At 38.3% G+C, this 26,390-nt stretch overlaps 5 protein-coding genes and 2 non-coding genes across 16 annotated transcripts; 5 read left to right on the top strand and 2 right to left on the bottom strand.

The window, feature by feature from the left end:
- The first annotated feature begins 809 nt into the window (after nucleotides 1–809).
- PMEPCRF (putative pectin pectinesterase PMEPCRF) lies at nucleotides 810–4,021 on the top strand. Its single transcript, XM_048105341.2, has 4 exons — nucleotides 810–1,352; nucleotides 1,427–1,921; nucleotides 2,391–2,527; nucleotides 3,165–4,021. The coding sequence occupies exons 1-4, from the start codon at nucleotides 940–942 to the stop codon at nucleotides 3,860–3,862; spliced, it is 1,743 nt and encodes a 580-aa protein (XP_047961298.1). The 5' UTR covers nucleotides 810–939; the 3' UTR covers nucleotides 3,863–4,021.
- Nucleotides 4,022–4,521: 500 nt separating this feature from the next.
- On the bottom strand, nucleotides 4,522–6,988 carry LOC125203627 (E3 ubiquitin-protein ligase SINAT5-like). 2 transcript variants are annotated; one of them, XM_048102014.2, is made up of 4 exons: nucleotides 6,718–6,988; nucleotides 6,167–6,530; nucleotides 5,150–5,536; nucleotides 4,522–5,042 (listed from the first exon to the last, which is right to left on the bottom strand). In XM_048102014.2, exons 2-4 carry the CDS (start codon nucleotides 6,380–6,382, stop codon nucleotides 4,680–4,682), a joined length of 966 nt encoding a protein of 321 aa, XP_047957971.1. In that variant the 5' UTR covers nucleotides 6,383–6,530; nucleotides 6,718–6,988; the 3' UTR covers nucleotides 4,522–4,679. The 2 variants fall into 2 exon arrangements, with proteins under 2 accessions (XP_047957971.1, XP_088915985.1); XM_089059859.1 differs by having other exon boundaries at nucleotides 6,167–6,988.
- A 6,297-nt stretch (nucleotides 6,989–13,285) lies between these two features.
- Nucleotides 13,286–13,357, top strand: TRNAQ-CUG (transfer RNA glutamine (anticodon CUG)). The gene has a single exon. It is a non-coding gene; the product is annotated as a tRNA-Gln (tRNA).
- A 930-nt stretch (nucleotides 13,358–14,287) lies between these two features.
- LOC125208711 (U4 spliceosomal RNA) lies at nucleotides 14,288–14,440 on the top strand. The gene has a single exon (XR_007174193.1). It is a non-coding gene; the product is annotated as a U4 spliceosomal RNA (small nuclear RNA).
- Nucleotides 14,441–17,002: 2,562 nt separating this feature from the next.
- On the top strand, nucleotides 17,003–19,783 carry LOC125204146 (uncharacterized). Of its 6 annotated transcripts, none has more exons than XM_089061807.1 (4): nucleotides 17,003–17,250; nucleotides 17,562–18,463; nucleotides 18,545–19,161; nucleotides 19,227–19,783. In XM_089061807.1, the coding sequence occupies exons 2-4, from the start codon at nucleotides 17,566–17,568 to the stop codon at nucleotides 19,554–19,556; spliced, it is 1,845 nt and encodes a 614-aa protein (XP_088917933.1). In that variant the 5' UTR covers nucleotides 17,003–17,250; nucleotides 17,562–17,565; the 3' UTR covers nucleotides 19,557–19,783. The 6 variants fall into 6 exon arrangements, with proteins under 6 accessions (XP_088917933.1, XP_088917932.1, XP_047958671.1 ...); XM_089061806.1 differs by having other exon boundaries at nucleotides 17,203–17,308; XM_048102714.2 differs by lacking the exon at nucleotides 17,003–17,250 and adding an exon at nucleotides 17,308–17,432.
- A 278-nt stretch (nucleotides 19,784–20,061) lies between these two features.
- On the top strand, nucleotides 20,062–21,137 carry LOC125208131 (uncharacterized protein At4g00950-like). Of its 4 annotated transcripts, none has more exons than XM_089061808.1 (2): nucleotides 20,062–20,740; nucleotides 20,878–21,137. In XM_089061808.1, exons 1-2 carry the CDS (start codon nucleotides 20,253–20,255, stop codon nucleotides 21,038–21,040), a joined length of 651 nt encoding a protein of 216 aa, XP_088917934.1. In that variant the 5' UTR covers nucleotides 20,062–20,252; the 3' UTR covers nucleotides 21,041–21,137. The 4 variants fall into 4 exon arrangements, with proteins under 4 accessions (XP_088917934.1, XP_047963650.1, XP_047963654.1 ...); XM_048107693.2 differs by having other exon boundaries at nucleotides 20,062–20,777; nucleotides 20,854–21,137; XM_048107697.2 differs by having other exon boundaries at nucleotides 20,065–20,777; nucleotides 20,895–21,022.
- Nucleotides 21,138–22,544: 1,407 nt separating this feature from the next.
- RKD4 (RWP-RK domain-containing protein) lies at nucleotides 22,545–23,459 on the bottom strand. The gene is made up of 4 exons (XM_089061468.1): nucleotides 23,380–23,459; nucleotides 23,076–23,295; nucleotides 22,815–23,027; nucleotides 22,545–22,727 (listed from the first exon to the last, which is right to left on the bottom strand). The coding sequence occupies exons 1-4, from the start codon at nucleotides 23,457–23,459 to the stop codon at nucleotides 22,545–22,547; spliced, it is 696 nt and encodes a 231-aa protein (XP_088917594.1).
- Nucleotides 23,460–26,390: the final 2,931 nt, after the last annotated feature.

Raw genomic sequence — 26,390 nt, 5'->3', positions numbered from 1 at the left:
ACCTTTCTTTATTTCTTTCTGAATGGCAGTAGAAAACAAAATCTTTTAAAAGGATTTTCCGAAGTTATTACGGTACTCCATTCGCTTCTAAAAATTTGTCACTTATTTCCATTTTCGTCCATCCCTAAAAATTTGTTACTTTTCACTTTTACCTTTTTTTTTTAATAGTGGACCCTACATTCCACTATCTCATTCTCACTCACATTTTATTATAAAACTAATACTCCCTCCGTCCCAAGGAAGATGACCCCTTCCTTGGGCGGCACGGGATTTTATGCGGTTTTATTTTGTGTGTTAGATGAGAGAGTAAAGTAAGAGAGAGGGAATAAAGTAGAGATAAAGGGTTTCCATTTTAAGTAATGAGTCATCTTGAATGAGACAAACTAAAAAGGAAAGTGGGTCATCTTCTGGGACGGAGGGAGTATATAAAAGTATGACCCACGTGCCACTAACTTTTTCAACCCACATTCTATTATATTTCTTAAAAGCCGTGTCGGATCAAATGGTGACGAATTATGGTGGATAGAGGGAGTAGTATTTGGTTTGAGAAAGAAAGGACATAAACGGTCACCGCTCTTAGTCAATTACGTGTGTGTCTACGTAAGCTTGATTAACTTTTCTAAATGCCAACTCAATTTATCATCCATAAACTTATCATATAAATTCACTACAAGATTGTGTATGCGCTCACCTAAAGTATACCACCAATTTTTAATTTTATGAGTATGACTAAATTACTCCAAAATACACTAATGTGACTTATGTGAGTTCGAAATTCGAATGTGTATTGACAAACCATGTATATGGAATAAATGAGTCCAAAATACAGCTACGCCGCCCATATATATATGTATACTTCCCCACTCTCCATAGGCAACGCCACATTGTTTCCTGCTTTCTCCTCCTTTCCTTTTTATCCAATTAAAAGAAAAGAAAACGATGGATTATGGTAGGCTCGGGAAAGCCGAGCCAGGTGGCGCCTCCACCAGCATCCAATTCCAACCCACCGACCTCCCCCCTAAACCAAAACCTTCCAGACTCCGCCTTCTCCTCATCGTCGCCGCCACACTAATGGTGGTCGCCGCCGCCTCCGCCGCCGTGGCCGTGGTGATACAACACAAAACCAACTCCAAACTGCAGAATCGGCGGCCGTCTGAGGCCATGTCGAGAGCATGCAGCCGCACTCTCTACCCATCTCTCTGCCTCAATTCGCTCATCGACTTCCCCGGCGCCCTCGCCGCCGACGACAAAGACCTCGTCCACATTTCCCTCAACCTCACCCTCCAAAAAGTCGGCCGCTCGCTCTACGTCTCCTCCGAGATCACCAACCTCGCCATGGATCCTCACATTAGGTTCAATCCAATCCAATTCTAATTAGATTCAATTCGCTTTATTTATACTAAAATGCATTTATTTATCAAATCAGGTCTGCATACGACGACTGCTTAGAGCTCCTCGACCACTCAATCGATCTCCTCTCCCGCTCGATCACCTCCGCCGCCGAGCAGACCGAGTCGACTCAGGACGTGTTGACCTGGCTCAGCGCCGCTTTGACCAATCAGGACACCTGCAAGGAAGGATTCGATGAGCTCGACGGCGACGTGAAGAATCAAATGTCGGAGAAAATAAAGGATTTATCGGAGCTCGTGAGCAATTCTCTCGCGATATACACCGCCGACGGTTTCTCCGATATTCCGATTCAGAATCGGCGGCGGCGATTGCTGCGCGACGACGACGAGCGGTTCCCGGTGTGGATGTCGCGGAGGGAGCGGTTGCTGCTGGATATGCCGGCGTCGGCGATCAATGCGGATATAACCGTGTCGAAGAGCGGGAATGGAACGGCGAAGACGATCGCCGAGGCGATCAAGAAGGCGCCGGAGCACAGCAGCCGGCGGTTTATCATCTACGTGAGGGCAGGAAGGTAATTTGACTCGTGGTTTTAAAAAGATTCGGAAAAGCGTAAATTCTTTTTGGTGGGTAGAGCTTTTTAATCAAATGGCTTTTTCATGATAATCTAAATGACTTCATAGTCCCTATCATAATGTTTTCGTAATTACCTGTCAAAGTGGGGTGGTATTATTAGTACCACTAATTAAGCTCCATGCTGATTTCAGATCAATCATAAATTCACTGCAATCAATATTATACTTATATTAAGATTTTTTCAAACTTTTTATAATCATGATTCTATAAAGTTATTTTGACAACCTTTTAAGAAACATACACACCTATAAAATAATTATAGGTTATATAGAGTATGATCTGAATTAAATACATATATACTTGCAGTATTAATTTTAATATTTGAGTATAGTAAAAAAGTAAATGTGAATTTAGATTCTATTATTTGTCCAAAATGACAAAAAACTACAATTAATTGATGCCTATAGGTATGAGGAGAATAACTTAAAGGTGGGAAGAAAGAAGACGAATATAATGTTTATTGGTGATGGGAAGGGCAAGACGGTCATTACAGGCGGGAAAAGCGTGCAAGACAAGTTGACGACATTCCACACCGCATCCTTTGGTAAAATTCCTTTTACTAACGATTTTATGCTCTTTTTATCTCTCTTTTTTCATCATCCATTATTCCCATAATTCTCTTTTTAATGTTTTGATTATTCTTATAAAGAATGGGCCTTCGATTTGGCGGTGCATGTAGTTAAAGAAATGAACATGCACATGTATTGTTGTTTGATGTTGAGGTCATGAAAACACAAAATTCCTTTCTATTCATTTGACCAAATTGACGGTTTTCACCTCCAAAACGTCATTTGTCTCTATAGCCGCTTCGATTTTATCCTTTTTTCTTTTTCTTTTTTTATAGTTTTTATGAACACTTTCAAAGTCAACCTATAGTATTAACATACAATGACCCTTGTCAATTAAAGTAAAACATTCACTATAATTCCTTCTAGTCGACAAATTAGTCTTGCAAAAGTGATTACTTAATGCCAAACTTTGATTTATACTAACTCTTTCGTCTTTAGCATAAAGTTAATAACGTCCAACATACGATGCCCAATCAAAATTCGTTGAATGAGTTACGGAACCTACTTACACAGTAAATGTTTAAATAAGATTTTTATCGGGGACAGACTAAAATAATAAAATGGACTCTTGTTATGGAATGAATAGAGTAATAGTTATCTCGTTTTACACAGCTGCAACCGGGTCCGGGTTCATAGCAAGGGACATAACATTCGAGAACTACGCGGGACCAAGCAAGCACCAAGCTGTGGCCCTCCGCGTGGGGGCAGACCACGCGGTGGTCTACCACTGCAGCATCATCGGGTACCAAGACACCCTCTACACACACTCCCAGCGCCAGTTCTACCGCGAGTGCGACATCTACGGCACAGTCGACTTCATCTTCGGCAACGCGGCCGTGGTGTTCCAGAAGTGCAACATCCAGGCGCGGAAGCCGATGCCGCAGCAGAAGGTCACGATCACCGCGCAGAACCGCAAGGACCCGAACCAGAACACGGGCATCTCCATCCACGACTGCCGCATCACGGCCGAGCCCGCCCTCGAGTCGTCCAAGGGGCAGTACCCGACCTACTTGGGGCGGCCGTGGAAGCTCTACTCGAGGACTGTTTACATGCTCTCTTACTTGGGCGATCACGTTCATCCCAAGGGCTGGCTCGAGTGGAATGGGGATTTTGCACTTGACACATTGTATTATGGGGAGTACATCAACTCTGGGCCGGGGGCCGGGTTAGGGCAGCGCGTGAAGTGGCCGGGATATCGCGTCATTAAATCGGAAGAGGAGGCCGGGAAGTTCACCGTTGCGAAGTTCATCTATGGCTCGTCTTGGCTCCCGGCCACTGGTGTCGCTTTCGTTGCCGGCCTCTCCACTTGATTTACTATATGGTGGTATATAATACTAGTATATACAAATTAAGTGTTTTTATCTAACACCAATAATTGGGGGTTACGAAATGTAATAATAACGGATGAAATTGTAATTCTTGGAATTTGACACACGTAATAGTACTTATTATGAGGAGTATGTGATTAATTTATGTTGACAAAGGTAGGACTGATCGTCGGTGGGTTTTATTTTGAGCCAAGATTAAATAAGAGGGCCCACAACCTCATCGTAATTAGGCAGCATGTGAAAGGAAGAAAATTGAGTGGAGATGGAGGGAGCATAATAAAGAGACGCACATCACTGATAGCTCTTTATTTAACTTTTTCCATTTAATTAAAATGACTACTTCAAAATTCCAGCTAATTTATCATAACCACTTTTTTGTCCCTGGATAATATTTTTTTAATTAAAGAATGGATGTGCAAACATCATGCCTCTTTATTTAAGAACAGCAAATATTTAAATATATTATTTACAAATACTCCATCATCTCCATATATGATGAGTGTCCCAATTATGATCGGGCCTCACTGCTTTGAAGGCCCAGCCAGAAAAGCCCATCAGATGTGTGAAAAAAATTCACATCATTGAGGCTGATGTTGCAAGTGGTGTAAAAATTGGCATTGTTATGGGAAGAAAGATAAGGGTTTGAAATAGGAAGATGATGTTGAGAGAGTCATTTCACAAATCAATTGTTTGGCAAAGTTACAGATTAGGAAGCAAGCAGAGACGTTAATATCATACATACAAGCAACCACGCAATGAATCAAAATTGAAAGAGGCAAAAAAAAGAGAAAGAAATTGGTTAGATAGAAAGATTTGGTATGCAGACTCCTGCGTCCGGGTTCTGCTGTTCCTTCCAGATTCTTCCCGTAACTCTAAGCTTAAGCTCCTTCTTGTCTCCTCCTGAGAAAAACAGCGCCATGTTCCGTTGGATGATCAGACCGTCGTGACTATCCCTCACCTTGCGGTGGCTACAGCGAATGCTGCGTGGCGTCCCCTCCCATATCAGTTTCCTCCCATTTGCTCCGACCTCTAAACTATAGCTGTAGTTGCGCGCTTCAGTTTCATCGCCCATGAAACGTAGAAATGCCATATACACGGGCGCCATTCCGAGCTGGAACGCTTCAAAGTGGAGGCAGAAATATTGCCCAAAACAATTGAATACCTAATCAACACACACAACCGAACCGAGATATATCCACTCAATATCCTCCCTCAATGCATGTTATTTATACAGAATAATCAACCAGGAGTAGTGAATGTGGAACTCACCGTTAACATCCATGTTGCGTTTTCTACTTCACGTGGGTTTGACTTAACATAGCGGTGATTGAAGGTAGACCCTGTGTGCATGTCCACTTTGTGGTCGTCTCTCAAATGTGCAACCAGGCAAGGAATGTCTCCTGTGACCGAGCACTCTGATCCAGCATATGGACAACTATATGGTCTGAAGTTGCAAACTGCTTCGTGCTTGAGTTTGCTGTAATACGGGAATATTTCAGCACATCCCAGTGAGAAGAACTTGCAGGGAAGCTCTAGTGACTCCGCGACTTTCTCTAGTGCTAAACACCTGATATCACCGAGCTCTTGCCTGCAAGTAGGGCAGCGATTATGCACCCTTGACTTGCAAGTTGAACAGAGTGTGTGCCCGTTGTGACACTGCAAGGAAGAATAATAATCAATATAGCCATTCAGAAAACATTTAACCACCGCATCTTCAAAGAAATAGAAAGCTATTCTTCCAACAGCTAGACACTAATGTACTTTTTCCCATGCACGCATCAGATAAGGCCCTTTATTTACAAGCCCCACGAACTCGGCAGAGAAAACGCAGACACCATGATGCAGGAAATACGCAAAAAAAAAAGCAAATATTTATCTCAAGTCACTTAGTGCAAGTTCAATAAGAAGCCCCAGAGGTGAAAAACTACTAATTCTGTGAACTATCAACTGACATTATGGTCATAGATAACTACCAACAATAATGGCCCCTGTCTTGCATTTTTACACCCATTAGAAAAGATAGCAAACCAAATATACGCACTGCCCAGACACTATATCCGTGAAGTGCAAAAAAATGAGGTTTCCCCTTGTAAGGAACACTTATTCAATAAACACAATGCAGTTCCATGATCTACAAATCAAATTTCAACTAAAGCTTCAATCCACTTCCTCCCACTAAAAGCACTCTCCCACGGTCCCACCCCTCAAACAAGCAAGAGGCACATAAAGCATTCACCAAGCCAGATACAATGTATCAAAAATGCAAAGTAGATATGTTGAGCAGACCTGATGGATGGGTGGGTACATAGAATTAGTACAAACAGGGCACTCGAGCAACTCATGGACGCTAGTGGGCACCAGTCCAACAGCAACCGTGCCATGGGGCTTGGAGGAATACTGATGGGGAAGAGCATGTTGCTTGGTGTGAGAAACTATCTCTTCGTCTTCATTTCCATCTATTGAAGAAACACACTCCACGCTATCAATTTCCAATGCAGCCATCTATCGAGTAATTCGCACTTTTTCAGAACCCGGTTTCTTCCTCTATCCCTCACCTGATCGCAAGAATCCAAGTCTTTTTTTTTTCTATCTTTTGATTCCCCCAAATCACAAGAAGCCCACTTCTACAAGTTCGGAAAATTGGGGTGCCCTAATTTCGTAATTCAATCGATCAAAACCCCCAATATGCCACTTCAAAAAATTCAATCATTCACGGCCGATTTTCGGCACAAACCGGAAATGCAAATTCTTAATGTGAAGCCCTCTTGCCAAAATCTGATCTTTTTCAATAATCTAGAGAAACCTAATTCCTATGATAGAATAATTTGGGTAGATACCTGGTTCTGACAGAGAAATGTTGCGACCTTTGACGAAAATCTGAGATGGTCGCTGCCGATAATCCAGGGGTTCATTACTTTTCTGTTTCCTATCGGGTTCTCTTGTTTCTTCTTTGCGGAGAAAGAAGAAAACAAAAGAATTTGAAAGAAAATGGAGGAGAGAATGAAGAAAAAGGTGGATTCAAATGGGAAGGATCATAATCTGGAAAGGAGGCTCTTTCTGTGTAACCGCGGCTTATGTGAGGAGAGAGAAATGAGGATCGCCGTTGAATTTGAAATCATTGATATTTGAAGTTAATCGACGGCTTGTGATCTGTAAAGATGGTTTCTTTTGAATTGGTGTATGCAAATTGCAAGTCCGCCAGATTATTTAATTAATGAAAACAATAAATACAGGGTTAATGATTTCTTATTCTGGTTTTGGATTTTCTGACAAATTTAAATTTGATTTTAAAAATCGTTCATGTTGACTGTGTTTCAGATTTTTTACGTGAAATCGAATTCTCTGGTTTTTACCGTTTCAAAATCTAATCTAACAAACTGAAATTTATTGAAGATGACTAATAAATTTGGACATTGAATACTCAACTCTTAATTCTGTCTTGGAACAATAAAAAAATCTAGACGTTGAACTTATTTGAACCGGGGTTTAAATACATTGTTTGCATAAAACAACATCTTCTATATAACTATTTTAAATTTTATTACTCCTATTTCTTTTTCGTCTAGAATATACGACAATTTATGAACGATTTAATTTTGTAGAAATTGTCAATTGTGAGAAACCACAAATATGATCAAAGTTCATGATTTTTACGACCAAACTTTAAGTTTATGAAAGAATTCCAAATTTAATAATAGTTCGTGATACTAGGTAGTAGCTACTAACGACTCAAAAATGTATTAGGGTCTGTATTTTAAACAACTTATTCTAAGGGTTATAACTTATAGCTACTATCAATGGAGTATTAGGCATTTAGATTAGCGGTGGACGCAGAAATTTTTGTCAGTAGAGGCTCCACTATATTTTATATAGTCAAAATTTATGTTATTAAAAAATATTTTATCTTATGTGTTCCATTTTTTCTATATGAAATATCCCATATTAAATGTATTTTGAATTTTTACTATTTTTTTAATGGACCTTGCAATATATTACCTCATTTTACTTAGAGTTTATAAAAAAAATGGAGTATATAAAAATAGGATGCTCGTTCTATTTTTTAAAATAGCTCTTATTTATGTTTTTTAAAATATACACCTTGATAAAGGGGGACACATAATACTCCATATGTCCCATCAAATATGCAATATTTGGTTTTCGGCACGAGATTTTATGCAGTGTTATTTTGTGAGTTAATAAAGAGAGAATAAAGTAAGAAAGAAGAAAAAGTAAAGAGAGTGTTGTTTCTATTTTTAGAAACGTTTTATTTTTAATTGAACAAATAAAAAAGAAAAATGTTTCATTTCAAATGAGACAGGGGGAGATGAAAATAATACTAGCATATAAAAAATTACAATTACAAAAACTAAAAAATGCATAAATAATTTTTTTTTGAGAGAAACACTGCCTATTCAAAAGAATGAAATAATTCAATTCATAGTTAGTTTTAATTTAAATAATTTTGAAACTGCTCAATATAAGTAAGTAGAAGTTGTACGTAGAGGCATACCTTTAATTTATGTCAGTCTTGTACATTTTCCAAGAAAAGAACTCAAACAAGATAAATTAAATAATGATATTTTTATTGACATGTATATCTTCTTCTTCCTCAAGACATGGAAAACCATTTTTCTGCAACTTAAGAAATTTAAGTGATTTAAGTTTCAGCCCTTTTTATCCTCTAGTTTCCAACGATTTAATCTTCCACATCACTAATCTGGTGAGGGCTGAACTTGGTTTTTCAAAATTTCAAAAAATTTGTAAATAGGAAAAAAAAAGGAAAGAAAAAATCGTCCGCCAGTGATTTAGACTACGCAATAGCAAAATCTATACGACTCATAAATTATAGTGATATACATATTTAAAGATATACTATACGAAAGACAACGTCTGATGCCACGTATACTCAGGGCATGTTTGATAAGTTAGTAATACCAAGATAAAGAATTATATATGGACATTTCTAGTCGTTTGATATCATAGTTAATCTTAACTCAAAGCCCAATATAAGACCAAGGCCCTATCTAATCTTATCAAAATTATAACATTAACCTTGTTTATGTATCCCATCAATTTGTCAAGTTAAGCCATGTTATTTAATATACAATACAAATTTAGATAATTTCTTTTCTATCAAACAACAACGGAAAAAAATCATATCTTTGCATATTTTGACATGAAACCCGTATTTCTTATCTTATTTTACATATCTTCTCATATCCCATCTTTTTTATCAAACGAGTCCTCAATTTATTTACGTATTTAAATGTGTATTATCCATGTATAATGCTAATTAAACATAATTATAGGAGTTATTAAAAAGAACAGTGAGAGTGAGACTAACATCCAAAGTAGGATCATATTTTCCAAAAGGAGCGTGTTAAATAGTAATGGTGGAGTTCTCTTTTCAATTGTTAAAAGCATAATTGTAACAGCCCGCCCTCCTAGGGTACAATAAATGCGGCGAACTGCTACCCAACCGACTCCAAAGATGTAAATATAGACCAGGGTTACATTTAGAGAGAAATATCAGAGTAATTAATAGTAAAGACTTGACCTAGAAATTTTAAAGAAAGAATATGTCATAAATGGTTCAAAGGTCTTAAATGTACGACATGGTATCCCAGACAAAATCATAAGGAAAAGGGCTAAGGCCACAAACAAACGTAAGATGCAAATATCCCCAAAAGAAATTCCAAAGAGTATCAAAATTCAGCGAAAAACGACCAAGAGAGAAGCATAGCTATGTATGGTGACACAACTACACTTAGAGTTCAACATATCCATATTCATTAAGTAAGCTGCTCAACACCCGCCACCGCTCGTCATCATTCAACCTGCACATAGGAAAACACATGCAGGGCTGAGTATTTTGAAATACTCAGTGAGCTCATTGCCAAAACATTTTATTTCAAAAGTTATGCCACCCTTACCAAGTGAACTCGAGTTTTAAGCAGTTAAGAGAAATATCACGAGTATCACAAAAATATTTCCATAGACTGGACAGTCAAAATAACTCCCCATTTTCTCATCAAATTCCACAATCACATATCACAATCTTTCCATGGTGCGACGAAAGCGTGGCCACGCTTTTCGCCCACGAGACCGGCCGACTAGCTAGGACGGCTCACGATCCCCTCGTGTACACAGCCTGGTAGGGTTTGCGGCTCATACTCAGACCCGAATTCGTATATCATATCCATAGCCCTATAGCCCAATGGAGCGAACTCACAAACTAGGCATCAGGCACACAATCTCACAATAAAACAAACATAGGCATGGCATAACAGTTAAACCACCCTTATAGCTCCGATAATTATCTTTGACAAAATAAAAGAGAGTTTTTGAGAGTAAAGCCCACCTTGACTGCTTAGATTTCAAGTAGTTTCGCTTTTTCCGATATCTGGCTTCGCAACCGAGGTTTCACCTTTAAATTCACATAGGCACATATTCACAAATTAGGTTCAATTATAAATTCTTAACTTATGCATGTCTCGTTACTTCTCTCTTTCCCAACGATTCACCTAACTCTTCATAACCTATAGATTTCAAGTCACACTCACCAAGAATTACTAATTTCAAGTCATGCTTAACATACATATATTTCTTAGCGTCTCAACCCTAGATCTATCATCATATGTCATGCAAAAGTATTTAGCCATTAAGCACATACTACACAACACACACTTCAACACACACACATCACACGCATAACACACACACACGGCACACACACACACACATGTTCCATATCCCTTCTTATCCCTTTTTCTCTCAATTAATATGCATGGAGGTTCAAGAACACCGATTAAATCGGTTGGAAGAAAAAGAAAAGGAGAGGTATAAGAAGAACAACATAACTCTTAAACGAAAATACCTTTTTAGAGAAAATCAATCGGTAGAAACAAAGTATAGGCTTGGTTCTTCAATATCCACGGATTAAACTTCGATTTCTTCTCAAAAGATGAAGGATTTATGGAGTAAAGTGGAAGAAAATTGAGAGAGCATATGGGGGAGGGATTTCCGAAAACTATGGGGCTAGGGTTGGGGTTGGTTCTTATTTATAGAGTCCAATGAGATCTTTAGGTAATAAGAATAGAATATTTGGTAAGATCTCATTCTCCATAAATTAAATAAAATGATATAATATTTGTGAAGTAGGGAAGAAGAATTAACAGAAGATGGCAAATCCCCAATATTTTCGAAAATAATGCTTTCCATAAAGCCAAGATTTTGTTTTGGTATTTTTCCATATAGAATAAGATATTATGGAGCAAAATAAAAATAAGGAAAATCCTCCATGGAATAAGGTATGGGGCGATTTCTATGCCCTTTTAAATAAGGCATGGATTTTTGAATATTAATTAGAATAAAGTAAGGTAAGATCTCTTGAAGTATGGAAAGTTTTGGTAGAATAATTAAATTTTAGGTATGGAAGGAAATTAAGTGAGGGATCAAATAAAATCAATTAAATTCATTCCTTCCCAACTATAGTGATTTTCGAAAATCACTATGAAATAAGGGGGCTCGATTTTTGTGTTTCTAAACAAGGAAATAATTGGCTCTTAGAACTTAATTTAAATAAATATCCCAAGGATTAAATTAAATCCGGAAAAATAGAAATCTTCCACAAAAGGGGCTAGGGTTCGAAATTCACAAGAATTAGGGTGACAAGTATTTATGGAAATTTTCTCCAACATTCTCACTCACCCTTAAACAATTAAATTGCCACATAAACAATAAATAAAACACATGCCACATCATCAAATCAACAAGTTTGACTTTTCAAACTTTCAACATAGATTCATCTCACGAAATTAAAGCATTCTCGATTCCACGTCATCAACAATTAATTCTAGGGCTCTAAGATTAGGGTTTTAAATTTCGGGGCGTTACAATAATCATCCAGTAAAATAAAATGCAATTAAAAAAACATATTTATAATTTAAAAAATTAGAGTTTTATTGCTATATGCTGTCCCTCACATGAGACCTTTCCAAAAAAGCATACCCAAAAACAGGTGATTGTGGTTGAACTACTGAACACACTTTAAACAATAATATTATTTGTTGTCTCCATATCATACTAACAAAAAACTTTTTAAAAAGCTGAATATTATGTGGAGGGGTGGCGTTGAAATGAATGTAATATAGGTTCTTATATAATTAAGAGAAGAGATGAGGTATATTTACTCGAAAGTTAAAACTGAGATAAGGTTAGAGAAACATTTTCATCATCATGCACGTCTCCTTCAAACTTCTTGGACGAAAACTCGATCTACTTGTTTTTCTGTTTCAAGATGATACGAAAACGTGATAAAATGATTTATTCCCTTTTTTTAATGAAATTGGAGATTGATTTTTAGTCCTCTCTTTTACGTAATTGGCTTTTCTAAAAGCCAAATACGTAATTAAATACACATCATTCATATTTTAATTTATTATAAATTGTTAATTTTGACTAAGAGTATTTACAATAGATGCCCGATTTCACGCCGTATCGCCTGAGATCGGGCTCGGGCATCCATTGCAGGTCTCGGTCACGCCCGAGAGTTCGGTCGCCCATTGTAGGGGGGCGCCCGAACCCGGGCCCGATCTTTTCCATTTTTTTTTTAATTTTAAATTATTTAACCCTAATTTAAACCACTATAAATACTCTATTTTCTTCACTTTTCACACGCCAAACCTTTCACTTTCTCTTCTCCATTCTCTCAATATCCACACTTTCAACAATGGATCCGAGTCAATTCCCAAACCCCCATAATGTCGACGACGATATGCCCATGTTTAGTTTTAATGTAGTTTTTTTTTGCTAAGTATGATGTAGTTTCACTTTTAAATTAAGTAATGTAGTTTTTTTTTTTTTTTTTTTTGCGTTTGTGGTGTTTAATATAATATATTTTGGTATTTTAGTTAAATTAAAAACAAAATTAACAAATAATGATTTAAAATTGAAATGAAAAGTGGATAAGAGATAGAGCATACATTAGGGCTCCACCATTGCTAAAAGATAAAGCATGCTGACGTGGCAACCACTAGGCTCTCACTGGGACTTCCACTAGGGCATTCATTGTGGATGTTCAGAGTAATGGAGTACTTTAACTTGGAAGTTGTCCGAATTTAATCGAACAAATTCTTTTGATACTTATACTGTTATACGTTGAGGAAGATCTCTGCGAATTAAAAGTGATGTAATACACGTTCAATAATAAATTAGTGTGCAACTCAATAATCAAAGGTAACCAACGTACAAAACCATTAAATAATTCTTTCAATGCAGAAAATAGAATTAAAATTTTGAATATTAAATTATTAGAATAGAATACTTAAACAGGGAGTAGTATTTGAACTTAAGATGCACAACGAATTATTACTTGAATATATCTATGGTAAAACATATTAAATCGGTTCCATGGTCTAGTGGTCAGGACATTGGACTCTGAATCCAGTAACCCGAGTTCAAGTCTCGGTGGAACCTAGTTTTGGTAGATCTCCTTTCATTCGTTTTTTTTCCTGAATTTTGCTTTTTTTCTTGCTCTTGTTTCCAGTTGTAATTCCTTAAATTATTTTCATTTCAGTTGGTGTTGGTTTGTTAGATGAAAGTCCTGCTATAAAACAGCGAATTTCACAAGTTAATTTAGGCTTGGGTTGATCCATACCATATCCCATCGAATACTGACCACACAAACATAACTACATAAGTAAAAATAGTCTTCAAAGTTAATCCCAACAAGTTCAACGTACATCCAACATATATAGGGAGATTGAGAAATGGAAAAGCAAGAGTGTTGTTAGCTCTAAGGCCATCATATCCCCATTGTTTGACCCAACACAAGTTATGGCTTTCAATGCTGATCATATTCACAGCAAACTGCAGGAGTTTCTCCATTAGCTAATCTTGGTTTTATTACTTTATAAGAGAGAGCTATGGTCTCACCAGAAATACATCACAAATACAGACTGTTAATCTCGTGTGTATAAAGCCCAAAAAGACACACAAACAGAAAACTGAACCAACACAAGAAATCAATCAACCAGTGGCTTTCCAACAGAAGCTGCAAATCCAAGGACCTTCTCATCATTTTGTATTATAAAATTTACTCTGCTATCCCGTGCACTAAAAATTATGGTAAATTGATCAATTCTGATATGCAAAATAGCAGTTTATTTACCATCACATATGATACAGACAAATTAGTACGGAGCAGTATTATATCAAAAAGTTTGTAGATCAGTTATCAAATGGTATTACGATTTAGTAGCAAAATCATACGTATTGCCAAATATAAAGAAGAGAAATAAGAGAAAAGACAAGATGAGAAGAGCATTCCATCCCACATCGGTGGTGATAGAGAAGTTTTAGGTGTCAGCTGTAATATAAAAATAAGGCTGAGGATTAAATGTAATTATCTTTGCGCTTGGGGCAATGACGCAGCTAGTGAGGTTCTAACCGAGGCGCGTCTATTGCTGGTTGAAAACTATTTCCAAACCCCCTCTTCGGCCCAGGCTTGACTTGGGCCGTCGAGAATTTTTGGAAGGGCTTCTCTTATTGGGTAAAGCCCTACAATTCAGTATAACTTTTTTCGGCTCATTTCGGGCCCCTGTATGTCTGTCAATGTCAGTTTCCAAAAATAAATAGCGACTAAATTATACTTTTCGAGTCGTCGGCCTGGCTGATTGAAGTTGTGTTAGCTTTTATTTCCAAAATGTACTAAACACCAATAATTTCGTAAATGGTCATATGGAAATGTTTGACATGTGCCGTTTTCTGCCGAAACTAAAAATATCTTTATTTCATTATTTTCTTTTTATTTAGGGGAACGAGATAAGGGTCCATACCCCAATAATTCATTTAAGTATTATGAAAGTTATGCATGAGAAATCCACATTTAGTGAAAATACACATGAAAAAATTATTGCAATTTGTCGATGAGGTAAAAGGCCCTTGTTACACGGATATATAGAATTAAGCTTAGACAATGATAGTTAAAACTGTAAATCATCGTGCCATCTTCAATCATTTACATTAAACCCAAACTCAATTTTAAATTTGGGTTACACTAAAAATTTGTTTACTCCAATCATTTACTCCAAACTCAAACCTAAAAGAATATTCCATATTTATATTCTTTTTATATCTTTTCAATTATACCTACATATTTACTTAAATTAAATATTAGTCCCACAATATTTTATCAATAATTTATGTAACTTAAATAATTATACAAAAAAAATTTATTAATATATTTGTATTAAATATACTTTATATTAAAAAACATTACACTACTTTTAAATTAAATACACTAAACTTGCAATAATAAAATTCACATATAAATTGAAACTCATTTAAATATATTGCAATTACATTAAACATATCACGATTCAAGACTCGAAATTTGTGTATTGTTCCTACAAATGATCAACTAGCGCATTTCGAAGTTCCAGATGAGAACTTTTATTTCTTATTGCGTCATATCGGGTCATATACTCTTGAAATAATAAGATTTTTTTAGCAATATTCATTCTTATTTAGTAAAATTATTAGTTATTATTTGTAAAAAAACATAATTTATTCTAATATGGCCAGCTTGCTAATTTTTATTTAATTATTTTTATTGAAAAAATATATGTAAATTCTATGAACAAATTGTGCGTAAATTATGCTCCTAATAGTTTGAATCAACTATCAAGTACTACTGTACTAGTACATAAATTGACAGTATATAAATTTGTCGCCGGCTAATTCAACTATCAAAATAATATTAAGGACTATTATGCAGTATTTAAAACTTTTTTTTGCAGTAGATACTCAATTTTGGTGTTTACTTCAAATTTGGTGTTGTTTGATTAAAAAACCCAAAAATGAGTATGGGTATATGGAGTATGGTTGGAGCATATTTTTACACCAAAAATGGGATTTGGTGTATGGTTAGAGATGGTCTCACTGCATGGAGTCACTATGGAAGAGATGGACCAACCTTTATTTTTTTTGTTTATTTCTAATTTTTTTTATTATTTAAGGGAAGCATTTGGGGACCAGACCAGTTCTTGAAATTCAAGCAGCAACCTTTATTTTTCTTATAGGGTGGTTAGTGGTGGGAGGGATCTTAACATTTTAGATCTTAGAATTAATTAAAAAAATATAAAATTGAGTATTAGTAAAATTTTAAAATATTTTGAGTGGGCCAGTAGTTTTTCTAGATTTGTCGAGCTTTAGTTGGACAAAAATGCCTGTTTACAGGTCTGTGATATCTATCAGTTGTGTAATGTAGTTAAAAGTTGTGCAATAATTAAGGAGTTGTAATATCTGATCGAGTGGGGCCCATGCAAAGCTGGTATGTAGAAAATGAATATCAATACGAGAAGTGAGATTCTGATAGATGCAGACCCTCTTTAAATTGGATTGGCCCCAAATTTTAATTATGTGGTGCTTCAAGGTTTCTATTTTCTATGCATGTTTTAATCAGATACAGCTGTTGTCTAATTAATTCAAACACTACTACTACTATTTTTACTTTGACATTTTTCCCTACTTGCATGTATAAATAGGGAAGTGAAAATAGGATCAATAATTAAAAATTATGATCATTCTACTTGGGATTTAGTGTAGCCTTCTTCCCACATCTCCCAACACAAAATAAATAAAAAATATGATCGTTCTTGTTGCTGATCTTTTGGATTGTGTGTATAGGTATCTGTATTGGTAGACTGATTATAGTATTTTGGTCCATGTCAAGAAAAATTCTTTGATTTCTTTGGTCACATTTCATAAATGAATATATTCGTTGGTGCATTATTGAGGTAGAGTAGGTAACACTCACACTCGCACTATCAAACCAAATCTTTTCATGTGGATCCAATTTCTAGACGGAAAACCACAATCGACCCTGCAACTACTAACTAGGAGTAGTATATTCACACACATCACACAATTTTTTATCAAATATTATTTGGGTGTTGACTTCCTAAACCGATATTTTTCATTAATTAGAAATAAACACAGGCACCTACTTTCATAGAAATGCCATTTAAGAGGCAAAATCGTCCTTATCCAGCCTAGCACATATTTGACCTGAAAACAAACTTTCATACTCACCTTCTAACTGAATTTGTACAAATTTTGATTTTGCATGCAAGTTGGGTCCATGTTGCAGAAAAGAGATGGACAGCCAATCAGATCTATCTGGAAAGTGGAAAGTATTTTTTGGCACTCCAATATTTTATTACTATGAAAAAATTGATACTATGATTGAGAATGAGATGTCACATTATTTGTTTGGGGTAATCATACATCATATTTCAAAGTAGCATACAAATTCCCAGGAATCAAGCCCATTTCCACAAGAGAAAAAAAAGTAGACAAAAAGAAAGGTTATTTTCATCACTGATTATCTACTCCAGTGATCTGGCGTTTCACACGTGTAAAAAGGTCACACGCTTTAGTTGTTGTCTGACAATTTTAATAAAAACATAACTGCAACATTTGTAACAACCAGCAGATGCCACCAGCTTTCTGTTGTAGTACTATCTCTTAATCAAACACCAAATTTAAGGTTGTTGAAAAATCCTTTGTGTTCTAGCTCAGGTTTCACCGCTCCATGACTGTCTGCACTCATTCTCGTAAGTTCTATTATCAACATATTGAATTAACAATTTTTATTCAATTGAATGATTTTGATCAGAGTGATGGAAGAAAAGGGAATGTTCATCGGCGTTTCGTGCGCGCTTTTCGCTCTACGCCTACTGTCGGATCCCGAAATCTGCGACGAGAGATGGTCGGAAATAAGAGATCGAATGCTCAAAGGCAGCGCCCTCGTCGGATTGCTCGTTTGGACAGTTCAAAGAAACGTCGTCACCGTCGAAAACGCGAAGCTTCTTTCGAAACTGGAGATTGCGCAGATGGAGATAGCCGAGTTGAAGAAGCGAAGAAGCGAAGACGCGAAGGCCAATGAGAAAGTGGTGAGCATTTTCTCCGCCAGAGAGCAGAGCTGGTTTGATGAGAGGAGGAAGCTCAGCCACCAGATTTTCAATCTCATGAATGACTTGAAAGTTGTGGAGGCGAAGAGAGATATGTCTGTTACCGAATTAGGCGACAAGATGAATGAAATTGATGTAATTCTGCAGTTGAAGGATAAGATGATCGAAGACGCGGAGAGGAGGAGGTTGGAGAGCGAGGAGAAGCTCAAGGCTGCTCAGGATCTTGCTGAGGAGTTGAGGGAGAGTTTGGAGAGCCATTCTTCTGAGATTTCGAAGCACAAGGCTGCGATCGTCGAGATGGGGCGGAGTATTAGGCAGGCCGAGGCGGTGGTGGAGGAGAAGGAGCAGCTGGTGTTGGTGAATCAGAGGCTGTCGGTGGAGATTGTGAGATTGCACAAGGATTTGGAGAGGAGGTCTAATTTGGATGCAGCGGAGAAGCAGATGCTGTTGAAGGAAGTGAGGTCGTCTAAGGTTAGGAGGAAGCAGGCTGAGGCTGAAGCAGCAAGATGGAAAGCTGTTGCAGAGTCTAAACATGATACAATTTCATTGAGGAATATGTTTTTGAAGCATTTCAATCCCTACTTGACTCGAGCAATTCAAGAATCAAGTGAGATGACTCACTTTTCTTTGGATTTGTGTGTCTCAATTTTGTTGTGTTTTAACATTAAGATGTTTGTTTCAACATTAGGAGCTGAGCAGAAGCATAGTGTTGAGATGTATGCTGTTTTGGAGCAACTGAGGCAGAAGGATGAGAAGTTGGAGGCCTACAACTGGCGGCTGAGGAGCTCGGAGCTTGAATCAAGGCGACTGCAGTCGCACATTCAAGTGCTTGATCGCGACATTGCACATCTCAGGCAGGATATTGCCAAGTTGGAAGAGCAGCTGATTATGCGTTCTGCGCCTCCAGATCCTCGTAGGCTGAGCTGCAATACTCCAGGGGATGATACAGTTTGGTCGAAAGTAAAGGTGGTTAAGCGAAAACCGATGGTCAAGGCAGACGAAGCAGCAGCCTCAGAGAACGAGCTGCAGGATATCGTTTTGACACTCGAACAAGGCCAAACTTCAACCAAAACTAATTGTGCATGGAAGATGGATGTTCATGCTCTTGGAGTCTCATACAAAGTAAAGAGACTTAGGCAGCAGCTCTTGGTGCTGGAGAGGCTGGCTGGGAAGGAAATGGCTTCAGAAAGTGGTGAAAGCAACGCGCGAGTGAAGGGATTCTGCGCACTCATGTCGCTCCTCAACAAGCAAGTCGAACGATACCACTCGCTGCAAGGGAAAATTGATCAACTCTGCAAGAGGATGGTATGCTTCAACTTAATCTCAACACTAATGTAATTTGTATAATTTGATTGGATTAAAAAATGCAGCAAGAGAAGAAGGTGAATAATTCCAAGTGTGGAGAGGATGAAACCAAAAGGATGGAGCACTTTCTTGAAGAAACATTCCAACTGCAGAGGTACATAGTTGCAGCAGGGCAGAAACTAATGGAGCTACAATCCATGATTGCATCCAATCTTGTTGCTGAGGCAGAGGACATTGAGAAGCACGGGAGCTTCGACATCGAGACATTTGGCGCCAGTTTGAAGACGCTCTTCCGTGAAACTCAGAGGGGGATTGAGGTCCGGATATCTCGAATCATAGGTGATCTCGAAGGAACTCTGGCACGAGACGGTTTCACCACATGGCAGAAACTGTAAAAATATTGCTAGAAATGATCTGAGGCTTTCATAGTTTTCTCAACTAATGTAGGGCTTCTGTTCACAAAAATGTGCACAGATTGATGGAGTTGCTAACTTACTACTGCATTTCGTATATGTATCCTTAACTAGTTGCAAAATCAGAAATTCAAGAATGGCAAATGCTTGTTCTCATTGCAGTTTAACAAAATCTTTATAGCAGTAAAAGTCAGCTTTTCACGTTTCAACTATTATTACTAGGAGTATTACTTATGAACTATACAAATGTAGCACAATTGAAACAACCTCTTAAAGTAAAAGTCAGTGACTCATGATGCATTATTGCAATATTTTCTAATAGTAGGCCTTACAAGCATAAATAAATTTTATCCTACTTAGGTAACTGTAATTTTGTTACCTAAAAGAAAGCAAGTTCACCAACAACCCATTTATTAATGAAATAAATCACAATAGAAGAAGTGCTGCATCTTTTAGTCTTGTCTTCATTCCAAAAACCATTATTAACCACCTTGAAACTCATTTATTCAAGATTGACCAACCTCATACATTTAAAATTCCAACTTACCGTTACAAACCACTTGTTTACTCTCGTGAGCAGTTGAAGCGAGGAGCCTCTCATTCAAACACATTTATGTCCCTATACATATATATCACTCATCACTCCCCCTGCTGAAAGAGACGGACTAGGCTGCTACCATGGGCGACAAAGCAGAGGATTATCTCGACCTGCCTAAACTAACTCTATCCAAACTCCCGCACTGCAAGCCCTCGCCGCAGCACATGCAGACGCCGCCGCTCCGCCCCCTCGTTTCCATCCCGTTCCACTGGGAGGAGGCGCCGGGAAGGCCTCGGGGCCGAGATGCAACGCCGCCGTCGTCGAAGAGGTGTCTGGAGCTGCCGCCGAGGCTGCTGCAGGAGGAGGGTAAAGTGACCATGACGCCCTCGCCCACAACCGTGCTGGATGGGCCCTACGTGGGCCGGTCGCTGTGCACGTTTTCGTTCAGGAAAGGGCCGGTTTTGGGCCGGGAGGATGGGAAGAGGAATTGGGGGAGCTTTAGGGAGGAGAGACGGTGTGGGGAGGGTAGTATGGACTTTTCGCAGTCGCTTGGGGATATCTTTAGGAGTGAGGATGATGATGGTAGTGTGAAGATCACAAGAGTTAGGAGGAGGAAGAGTTTCTTTAGGTTGTCTACATTTAACTCCAATTCCAAGTATTTGTGGGTCAGTTTTTATATTTCTAAATTATAGTATCATTTTTAATTACAAAATTAAACTTGTGTTGATGATAAGCTACTAGTGTTTTGTGACTCTAAATTTGCAGGGTGATATTTATGCCAGTTTTAAGCAGGTGGTGCCGTGGAGGCGTAGCAGCCAGTGAGAAAGGAGATGACATTGATGATGAAGAAGATTCAAGCAAGAAGATGTTGACTTTTCCATTCTCCCACGGTTTTATACATATAACTTTTTTAATTCCATGTAATTAATGTCTTTTTTTATCATCTGCTAATACTAGTAGTATGTTTTAAGAGGGAAACATGAAATCATATTTTAGTAATGAGAAGCTGCTGCATCTTTTTATTAGTAGATCATGTACAGCTTTTACCTTTAAATTGACGAAAGGAATGATTTAATAAGAGGAAAGGGATCAACAAAATTGCATCTGCTCTTTTTTTTTTTCTTGATATATAGTTGGAATGTAATTTATAAGAGACACTTTACATATCTTATTATAGTAGTAGTAGTATTCAAGAACCTTTTTCATCGCCTTTCCTGAAAAAAAATATAATGTTTCTTTTGAAAGAAATCAAGTGTAATTAACAATCCCCTCGAAAAATAGTTAAAAGTCTAGGATACTTTTTAGAGTTTGATGGCGCAAGTGGTCGCACAAATCTTGTTTGATTAAAAATTAAATATACTCCTACTTGCAATCGAATCAAATAGGAACATAAAAGGACACAAAACTTGACACAATTACTAGCTTGGAAAATTTTGAAAAATAATACTCCTAAAAATTAAGGGGCGCAAAGAAAAATGTCCTTTTTAAGTATAGCTAAGACAATAAAATTGAAAACGCATTTTAAAAAGTATTTGATGCATTTAAAAATATAAATTAACGTTTTTAATTGACTGAAAAATGTCTTTAGACATTCTTTTCTTGTAGTGATATTATCAGTTATTGGAGTAATTTTTTTATATGAGGTTAATTACAAGTATTTAATGTAAAATGTTAGGAATGAGACCCCAAGTGACCAAGTGTATACTTACAAAGTGATTACGAAGAGTGTGCAAGCAGCAGTTGATCTGAAGAGTTATAGTTTCGTCATCAAAGAGTAGTAAATATGAGCACATGAAGCAACTACTTTGTTATAGGGTAGATGTAACGCTTTCCTAATTCACATGTTGACCTACGCCTAGCTACCCTAAAACTAACTTAACATTGCTACTTACATTTACTTCGAAATATGACAAAATTTACCAAGGGGTCAAAAAAATACTATACTTATGTAGTTATGACTGATGTGATTGTACTCCATTTCTCATTCATTTTTTCAACCACCATGTGTACCGTAAAATAAAATCTCACGCATACATTAATACTCTTCTATTATATCACAGAGAATTAATTGGTTTACAGCCTAAAATATAGTTTTCTGTCATTATCAAATTTAGTAAAACATTTCTAGCATATTAATTGATTAATTTGTGTATGTTTCTTAATAGGTAACGCATATGTATTATTTATTCACTCTAAATTAAATGAATAGAAGTACTTATTGAAACCCAAACGCAAAAAAGGCCCATTATCTTTGTCTCAGAAATCCAATGGACTGGAACTTGGCCCAATACAGATATTCAGACAAGGAAATGGAAACCGTTTGTTTAGTTACACACTATACCAACTGCACATATGTAACTAAATAAAAAGTTTGATTTTGCTCCACATGTCTAAATTAAAACTCAAAATCATGAAAATAAGGTATACTAGGACTAGAAATGGTGTAATTTTGGTCCCTCCAACAAATTTTTGAAGGACTTTCTCTTCTTGTAATTGGCTTTGAAGCAAGCTTGTCTCAACTTCTTAGTTCTCTCAGTTAGCTCCATTTCCGGTATCATTTCCACCATTTTCTTATGCTCCTCCAGCATTTCAATCTCATTCGTCAAACCTAGTTCCTACAAACATACATCAACTTCTATTACCAATTAAAACAAACATGTTTTAAAAGTAATTGATTTCGAATACATAGTATATATACATACCTTGACATTATGAATGAGAGATTTCAAGCTCTTGATCTTCCTATGCGGCCACCGCGTGATATGAAGCTCTCTGCAGCGTTTCTTGAGCACAGTGAGGCCCACGTTGAGCTCTTTCGCAGCCCTAGTTATCGGATAATCAAAGTATTTTTGAATCTCTTCCAACTGCAGGGCCGAGGATTTGTGCCTCCCGCTTCTCCTCACGACGTCGTTGGACTGTTGCAATAGATTTTCGGAAACCATAATTTGCATGTTCGAATCAACAGTGTGATAGTCTTGCTCGGTAATTACTGGATTAGGGTTAGGGTTAGGCATAATGATGTTGGGAAGCGGTAATGGATGATCGTCAAAAACCCACAAATCACCGGAAAAATCATCGAAATCGGTGTGCTCAACATTTGAAGATTGATGAGCTAATGGAAATGGTTCATATTCAAGAAAATTATGTAGCCCCTCAACACTTGCAAATTGTTGCTCCCATGACCTAAAAAAAGTAGATAAATTAGTCCACCAAGAAAGAGAGAAATATATAAAAACGAAATTAACAAGGAGTTGAAAGATTACATACACTAGGGGTGTAATTGGTTCTTCATGGAAAAAGAATCCAAGTTCGTTGTGATTCTCAAACTTATATCCTGTGGAAGCCATTTTATTGCATGCAAGGCTGAAAGTGGGGTGAAATGTTTTTTTTCTTCTTCACAATAAGATAATCTAACGAAAGTGGGATTATATAAGGGGAAATTAAGGATTAATTAATGAGGAGAAGAAATGGGGTGAAGTTCGTGCACACGTTTATGGGAGTTACGAAAAAGTAATAAGTAGGATTTGTTATGGAGTACACTTAATAGTATATAAGTGGTGCATTAATTAGAGAGAAATTACCAATCACAGATGATGGGGGCTGAATCGTGTATGAGCCCTAATTAATGATGTTTTTATTACGATAATCATGTTATTTACTTCCACACAAAAAATCATACTGCGCGTGCGCATACTAAAATTCATGCCATTTTACACCGACTGACTTATATATATGTGTGTGAATTTAAATTAACTCGTAGTTTGATTTTTTGTATACTGTATTGCTAATACTATTAGTATTATAATAATGATAATTATTATTATTAATACAGTCTACAAATACTTTATGCTGTTTTTAAAATTTATTTTTATTTTTATTTTTCTAAAAACCAAACGTAATCGGTAATTAAACGAGAGATTTCATTTTCTTTAGTATATAGTGCTAATTTCACGTTAAGAAACATGGTCAAAAGGAACAGAAAACAAGGTCAACACGGAGAATCTAGGTTTCATATACATTTGAATTAGGATAGACTGGAGGTAGTATGATGATTTATTGTGTTGGAGTATAATTTAACATAGACTTTGTAATTAATTTTTTCAAACTATTGCTACCTCCAAGAAAACCATATAAGAGTATCTCCAATGCCGGCTAGCCGATCCGCGTCGCTAGCCGGTCGGCTAGTCGAACCATTGGAGGCGGCCAGCGGCAAATCGGCCAAATTTTCGGCGTGGGCTAGCCGAACGCGTGTCGCTAGCCGAAGCGCTGGCCGCCATTATGGCGGCCCGATCGGCCAGCGACGATTTTTGATTTTTTTTTTTAAACCTATATAAACGCGATTTTAGTTTCATTTTCATTTGCACCACTTGTTTTAACGAGTTTTCTCTCTCTCTAACTTTCTATACAAGAGCATCATCGAGCGATGGATCATAACAACGAGTCCAGTCCAGCGACGAGTGGATCTCAGACTCCCCGGTACCCGTGGGATCTGGATGGGGCCAGATGGGCGGGCAGATGAGCCGAGGGTTTAACGTCCCTTGGAATTAGCTGATGGGGATGATGGCCGGAGCGCCAGGGGGTGGGAACATGCCGTGGGGTATGCAGGGCGGCGGGCAGGGGTGGGGAGGTATGCACCAGATGCAGCAGCAGATGATGGGTATGCATCCCGGGATGCAGGGGTCATCGGGGGGAGGGGGGGACACGGTCTATCGTCCCTCTCTGGATTTTTTGACGGATTCGTCTCACACGTCGACCCCAGTGGAGACGCAGTTCACTGGCGATGACCTTTTGTCATTGCATGACATGAGGATCGATCTCGGCGATCCGGACACTCCCGTTCCAGCGGGGCGGGCCGCGGCGAAGAAAAAGAAGACAAGGGGGAAGGCCAAGGCGGTCGGCGAGTCGTCGCAGCCCGTTGGTGATGACACCCCCGGCCGAAGGAAGTGGACGGAGAATGAGTACGCCGGGGTGGCCAGGGGGTGGTTGGAGGTGTGCGACGATCCGCTGGTTGCGAACAACCAGCGGGTCGTCAACATGTGGGCGAAGATTAGAGCTGCCTACAGGAGGCACTGCCCGCACGGGAAGGACTTCAGCGGGGAAGAGGTCCGGAAGGGGTGGGAGCGCATCAGGACCGTGGTCGGCCGTTTTTTGGCGTTGTACTCCAACGCCCTCCGTCAGCTCAGTAGTGGGCAGAATGAGGAGGACGCCCGGAGGATAGCCGAGAGTCAGTTCCCCTTGGCGGGGAAGTACAAGGATTTCCACTTCTGGGAATGCTTTGAGTTGCTGAAGGAGTCCGAGAAGTTCCGTGCGGGGTGCGACGCTGGGTGGCCGAAGAAGTAGAGGCTGAACTATACCGGCGACTACAGCGGCAGCAGCGGCGGATCCCACGACCTCCCCCCGAATGCTGAGGAGTTTTCATCCCCTCCTTCATTTGCTGGTCGCCCTCGCCCGGTTGGACAGAAGCGGGCGCAACGGGCTGCGAGGGGAGGATCCCCCCTATCGCCCCATGAGGTCCAGTCCGCCGCCCTCCCACCCGCCCCACTCGAGTACACTCTCTATTCGCGTAACAAAACGCGGGAGCAGATGTACAAGGTCTTCCAAGATTGGAAGAACGCCACTGACCCCACGGAGAAAATGTTTCTTCACTCGATGCTCGAGAGCATGCGGGTTGATTTGGATACCGCGAGGGCACAGATGGGGGGTTCCGACGTGGGGTCAGATACCCCGGGTGGCGGCAGCGGTGGCGGCGACGGCGACGAGGAGTAGAGAGTGGCGGGGCTCGTGTGTGGAAGCCCTTTTTTTTTAAAAAAAATCATGTATTTTTTTTAAATCTTTGTGCTTTTTTTGAATGAAATGAATTAATTTTCCCGTATCTGTGTCGTAAATTTAATCCGTAATTTAATCGTAATTTTAATTCCGTAAATATAGTATATTTTGAATTATTTTTATTGCGGCTGACCTATGGCTGGCCTAAATCTGATGTGGCAGGTGGATTTTTAGTGCTGCTAACATGACATGAAGAGAGAGTGGCTGACCTATAACTGGCCTATTTGCATTGGAGATGCTCTAATATCCAAACAATTGCGGGTTCTAATTTTGTATTTGAACTTAAAATGTACTATAGTAAAATTTTACAACCTAAAAAAATACCCCACTGAGTTTGCATACATATGAACAACATGCAGCAATCAAGGCTAACTTTTGTATAAATGTGAGCGACTAACTCTGTTTGAAATATCATACTATTGTACTAGTATTAGATATATCAAGAATACGAG

The sequence above is a fragment of the Salvia hispanica genome, chromosome 6 (genome assembly GCF_029641045.1).
Source record: "Salvia hispanica isolate PSC_SH4W2 chromosome 6, Shi_PSC_v1, whole genome shotgun sequence".
NCBI lineage: Eukaryota > Viridiplantae > Streptophyta > Magnoliopsida > Lamiales > Lamiaceae > Salvia > Salvia hispanica.
The sequence above is the reverse complement of the archived record's forward strand: the minus strand, read 5'-3'. Positions and strand labels throughout refer to the sequence as shown.